At 36.4% G+C, this 6000-nt stretch overlaps 1 protein-coding gene across 1 annotated transcript in view; it reads left to right on the plus strand.

The window, feature by feature from the left end:
• LOC110209593 (cilia- and flagella-associated protein 43-like) overlaps positions 1-5666 on the plus strand; it is a 180952-nt gene extending 175286 nt beyond the window's left edge. Inside the window, exons 36-39 of the mRNA XM_078151617.1 lie at positions 943-1107; positions 2530-2610; positions 4907-5060; positions 5280-5666. Coding sequence (XP_078007743.1) covers positions 943-1107; positions 2530-2610; positions 4907-5060; positions 5280-5446 — 567 coding nt within the window. The 3' untranslated portion in view covers positions 5447-5666. The remainder of the gene's footprint in view (positions 1-942; positions 1108-2529; positions 2611-4906; positions 5061-5279) is intronic.
• Positions 5667-6000: the final 334 nt, after the last annotated feature.

Consider the following 6000-nt stretch of genomic DNA (forward strand, 5'->3'; position numbering starts at 1 on the left):
AATGAGATATTAATAAAGCATTTTGGAAGCCTGAAGTGCTATATAAATGCTAGATATTGCTATATATCATAATGTAGATGATAGGTATTCTTCATCCACTTGTTTTTCCAGAGTGGATTGTTGTGCCAAACTACTTTAAGTAATTACAGATTTCATTTATGAGATTCAGCAGTATTCCAGAGCTTGATGCAATCAAAACATGTCATATGAAAAAGGAGCACTTGAAGCACATATGAATCTACAGAGAATCATCCTTCAATTTGAACCCTTTAATGGATATCCTCCATGACAGTGGCAAAGTGTTGTCATATACTTCTTGTTTTATACCTCAAGTTGATATTAAAAATCAGAGGTTCACTGTTATTGTCACAAATTATCTGTTGTTACATATTTCAAGGAATTTTATATAATTCTGACATGGATGGGAGACACTTTCTTGAAGGTATCTTTAAGGTTGCTTCTTGTTTACAATTCCTGAAGGCTGGAAGGCCTTTTTTTTTTCTTCTTGCTTGTCTTTTAGAGGTGGCACAATGGATAGAGAGCTGATACTTGACTCAGAAAAACCTGAATCCAATCCAGTCTCATACATTTAACTAGCTGTGTGGCCCTGGAAAAGTCAGTTTACTTGTTTGGCTGTTTTCCTCATCTATTAAATGAAGGTGATAATAGTATCTACCTCCCCAGGATGCGTATGAGGATAAAATAAGATATTTGTAAGGCATTTTGCAAACCTTAAAGCACTAAGCAAATGCTAACTATTATCATCTCAGAGGATCTAGTTTTATCTAGTTATATCTAGTTACAAGGCTAGTGCCTTGTAACAATGGTCAGGTCTTTACCAGCCCCCTCCAAAGAGTTACATTTTTATAACAGTATAATCATCTCTAGGATGTACAGAATTGTATAATCTAAACATTACAATGTATAATTTTTTTTTGCAAGGCCCAAGGTCAAAGGAAAATCACCAACATGGTAGAAAATAAAAAGTATCACAAAGCAATATTTCAGATCGAGTGGGAACATAAAAAAATGGAGATGGAAATGGAAGACCTCAACCAAAAGGCTTGGGATATTCAGATGCTATTTTTTTCAAGAGCTCATCAGTTGGTAAATTACTCTTTTGAATATAGATCACCTTTAAAAATTATTCACATGGATCCAGTAGCATTTTATAAAACCTCTTTTGATTCTATAATTATCAGTCAATCAGCAAGTATTTATTAAGTGCTTACTATGTGCCAGGCTGATATAAATACAGTGAATGAAACAACCCCTACTCAAAAGTAACTTACATTCTAACCGGATAAACTGCAAATACCTATGGAAATTTGTACATATAGAGTAAATACAAAGTAGTTAAATACACCATAGTTTAAAAAGTAAGTTATTAGCAGGTAAGGCTAGAATGGCTTCATATTTATAAGGTGGTATTTAACATATGGAAATGAAGAGGGAGGGCATTCTAGGCATGAGGAGCAAACATTGCAAAGGCATGGAGGTAGGAAATGGAGTATCGTGAGAAGAACAAATGGGGCTGGTTTGACTCAGTCACAGAATATGGGAAGATGAGGAATGTAAGAGGAGGGCAAGAAGGTTGGGGCAAGATTGTGAAAGGTTTTGAAAGGTAAACAGAAGGGTTTATAATTTATCTTAGAGGCAATGGGAAGCTTTTGGAATTTACTGGGTAGGGAAGTGACATAGATCTGTGCATAAGGAAAATCACCTTTTGTAACCAGCATGAAGGAGGTTGGACTAGAAAGCTGGAAGACCAATTAAGAGGCTATGGCAATAATCAAGGCAAGAAGTGATGAGGGCCTAAGCTAAAGTAGCAACTGTGTGAATAGAAAGGAGTCAGATTTGATTTGACAATTGATTATATTTGTGGGGTGAGAGGAGAGTAAGATTCAGTCAATAAATATTAAGCACCTGCTATGTGCCAGGCACTGTAATGTCTCCTGGGGATACAAAGATAGCAAAAGCTAGTTCCTGCTCTCAAAGAATTCACAATTGAATCGGCAAAGACAACATGTAAAAAGATGCTGTGAAGTCCAGATGAGGGGGAGAGATATCTGGCCTGGGGGCATGATGAAGTCCAGAGGAGAAGAGAAGTATGGGAAATGATGAGATGACCACCCTGCCCCCTCCTTAATAGGAGGATCTTGGAGGAGCTCTCCATCAGAGGAAGGTAGGGGCCCCAGGAGTAGGGCATACAGAGGAGTTTCAGAATTGGTGTGACCTTGCAAGTTGATAAATTTCTTGAGACTATGATGACATCCTGGAGTGGAAATAGGTGGAAAATGAGTACCAAGACTTGAGGGACACAGATTAGAGTGTGGGTGGTCAAATGTAAATTACCATCACTGTACATAGAATGTTAGTATCTAAAGAGGGTGGTAAAAAAAATCATGGCAAACAAATAGCATCTTTGAATACAGAGCAGAATGACACATTATCTGCTTATTAAAATAGGCAAAATAACAAAGAATGTGAACTTTTCATTTGTATTAATTTGATCTTTCTTCCTCCTAGTACCTAAAAGAAGAAAATTATGATATCCTGGTTGCCCTCCAAATTTCTCTAATGGAGCAGACTCTTGCTGCTATAGATAAAGTAAGATTCAGCCTCACTGTATATAATATAAATTCTGAAATGTTCCTAAATTAATGCTTGTAATGAGTTTCAGGGTGAAATTAGAGGTTTTAATTATCAGGTATCTAAGTTCACTTTAATATTTATGATGCACCTAATGTGCAAAATGTCTTTGGTTGCTGGGGAGACAAAGACAAAAAACAAAGGTAGCCCTGCTTTCAAGGAGTATGTGCTGGGGGGCAAAGGGTGGGAGTGGAAATCATATCTATTACCTGTAGATAACCACAAGGGAATCTATGGCAAGTAAGGCTTCATGGAAGAGGCAGCTAAGCAGAGTATTAAAGATGAGGATTCGGTGAAGATAATTAGAAAAGAATACATCCCAGGCATGGCAACAGATGCAAATTCATAGAAGCTACAGGTGGCATGGCCAATTTGGCTACAGTGTAGAGGGTATGAAGGGCAGTCATTTGTGATAAGGCGTTAAATGCCAGCTCGAGGAGTTCAAAGTTTTTCTTAGAAGCTTTGGTTGTTATGGTTGGTTTTTAGCTTGGGAGTGACATCATCTTAGGAAGATTATTTTGGCAGTTCCTATATGGAAGCTAGAGAGCACAAAATACTAAAAGCAGAGAGGCTAATCTGGGTGATTAGGAGGAAATTTGAATGAGAGTGAGGGGAAGATAAGCTCTAAACCTATCACCTTACAGATACTAATGGCATATCCAGGTGGAAATGTCCAGCAGAGGCAACTGGCAACGTGAGATTATGAGTTCAAAAGAGATTATGGCTAGTCTACAGAGTTCATAATTGAACCCATGAGAACAGATGAGAAGACCAAGGGATAAAGTATAAACCATGTGTTCAGGGAGACAGAACAAAAGAGCAGACAATTAAAAGAACCAGGAGAGAGCAACACCCCACATACCAAAGGAAGAGACAGTATCCAAAAGAGGGTAATCAATAGAGTCAATAGTTGAAAAGAGATCAAGGAATACAATGACTAAGGAAAGGCCCTTAAATTTAATAGTGAAGAGATTATTGGCAACCTTTGAGTAGAGCTGGGAGAAGAGGGAAGAGAGCAAGAATGAAAGTGGTTGGAAAGTAAGTGTAGATAGCAATGTGGGCAACTTTCTAGGAATTTTGCAGTGAAAAGGAAAAAGAGACACAGGACAATAGCTTGAATGGATGACAGGGTCATATAAACAAATTCTAAGAATGAGAGATATGTGTTAATGGACAGCTAGGAAGAAGCCCATAAGTAAGAAAGATCTATGGGGCAAGCAACAAGAGGAAAAAAGGCAGGGGTTGGAATCAAGGGCACAAATATAGGGTTTGACCTTGGTCAAATTTTCATGGGAGTCTGGAGCAAAGGAGGAGAATATATGTAGGTAGAGGGATTTTGAGATGTGGCAAAGGGGAGAATTGAGTGAATGAAAAAATAATCAACAACCATTAATTAAGCACCTACATATGCCAGACTGGGGATGCAAATACAAAGAATGAAACAACCTCTTCTCTTAAGGAGCTTACATTATACTATGGGACATAAGAATATATGTAAGTATATACAGAATACATATAAAGAAAATACAAATAAAGAGAAAATATTTCAATACAAAGTTAGGCAGGCAGGGCCCTAGCAGTTGGTGGGGATCAAGAAAGATTTCAGATGTCGAAGGTGGTACTTGAGTTGTGGTTTGAAGAGAGAGATTCTGTGATGCAGAGGTGAGGAGGGAGGGCATTCCAGTCATAAGATGGAAAAAAGAAAGAAGCCAGAGTAAAGCTGATTAACTGGGAGAATGGTGAGGGATGAAAGAGAACAGAGATTAGAGATCACATTAGGCAAAGAGAAGGATTAGAGAGCAGGGAATTTCAGTTCTGCAATCATAATCTATCGCTAGTCCGGGAAACCTGGTAATATATTATAATCACCTCAGCAACTTGTTTGTGATAAGTGTCATTGAGTGAGTGACCTTGTATCCATCAATCCTATAGTTCAGACATTCAGAGCCAACTGGATGGCGTTAGTACTTGAAAAACTTACGTCTGATAAAATGTTTGTAATCTTTCCTAAGCATCCTACACAAAGTAAATACAAAGTCATTTTGGGCTAAGATGATGTTCAATTTTTTTACTCTTATTGCTTCAATTTTCAGGGTTATTCCAGAGTATTTTGATTGAAATTATGTCAATGATAATTCACACATAAAAGAATATGGTTAAGCTTTTTAATAGCATCCTCACATAATAAGTTCCAATGCCTTTTTCACATATTTTTTCTTTGGGGGGGGTGATGGTGTCATGATAAAATTTCTAGACCCACAAAAGAGATGTGGAAGGCCAAAAACAGTTACTCAAGAAACTGAGAAAAATCAACAATCAACAAGATTTAGCAAATTATGTTCTAAGCTGCAATCTACATGAAGAGTTGGTGTGTGTCTCTGAAAGAAAAAACATCTGTCAATCAATTGGTAAGCCAATTTTTACCAATTGTGGGATATGATAAAATTACCCTTCTAAAGTTAAAAAGTTGGCTAGCAGATTTAAAAGCTGCACATCAGTTTACCATTTTGTAATATCAGTTAATGAAGTTCTTGATATATTTGAAAATGTTATTAAAACTCGTCATGACAAATGACATTTCCTCAATATTTTAGACAGTGATTCCACTTTGTTGTTTTTTGAAACAGAGGTTAAGCTGACTTGTGAAAAGATTTCCAGGAAACGTTTTGAGGCTACAATACAACAACAAAAGCTAATAGATATTTCAAAAGAGCAGTATGAACAGATTTCAATTTTACAGGCTGAAGTTGAAAGATTAAGAATGAAAACATTTCCTGCACTTATTCATATGTAGAAATGCTGGCAAAATATGTGAGGCAGAAGATATCAAATGTCATGAAGAAATCTCTGTTCTCAGGCATTTGAAATTTCTTTTCTTCAGTGAGAGAAAAACAAAATACTGGGTTTTTTTCCCCTTAAAATCTACCCTTAGTTGAAATTATTTATCTCTTCCCAAAAAGATTGTAAAAATGTAAATTCTGTACTTACTTAATAAAAGTGATTTTAAAAAACTATCAGAGTGTCTCTGTTTAAGAGTAAGCAAGATTAAGTATTTGCAGTATGCTATACTAAGAAAGTAATTAAAATGTCCACACTTTTTAACCCAGAGATCTTAGTAAAAGGCATCAAGACAGTAAATGATAAAAAGTTTCTATGTATATCAAAAATATTAGCATGACTTTTTGTAGTTGGAAAGAACAGAAAACAAAGTATGTGTCCATCAGTTGGGAGTGGAATAGTGCTACACTGTGAGAAATGATGAATATGAAAGAAACAGAGAAGTAGGGAAAGATTTCTATTTTACAATACAAAATGAAGTTAGCAGAACCACAAAAACATCTACACTCT

This window comes from Phascolarctos cinereus, unplaced genomic scaffold, assembly GCF_003287225.1.
Source record: "Phascolarctos cinereus isolate Bilbo 61053 unplaced genomic scaffold, phaCin_HiC Scaffold_3;HRSCAF=262, whole genome shotgun sequence".
Lineage (NCBI taxonomy): Eukaryota > Metazoa > Chordata > Mammalia > Diprotodontia > Phascolarctidae > Phascolarctos > Phascolarctos cinereus.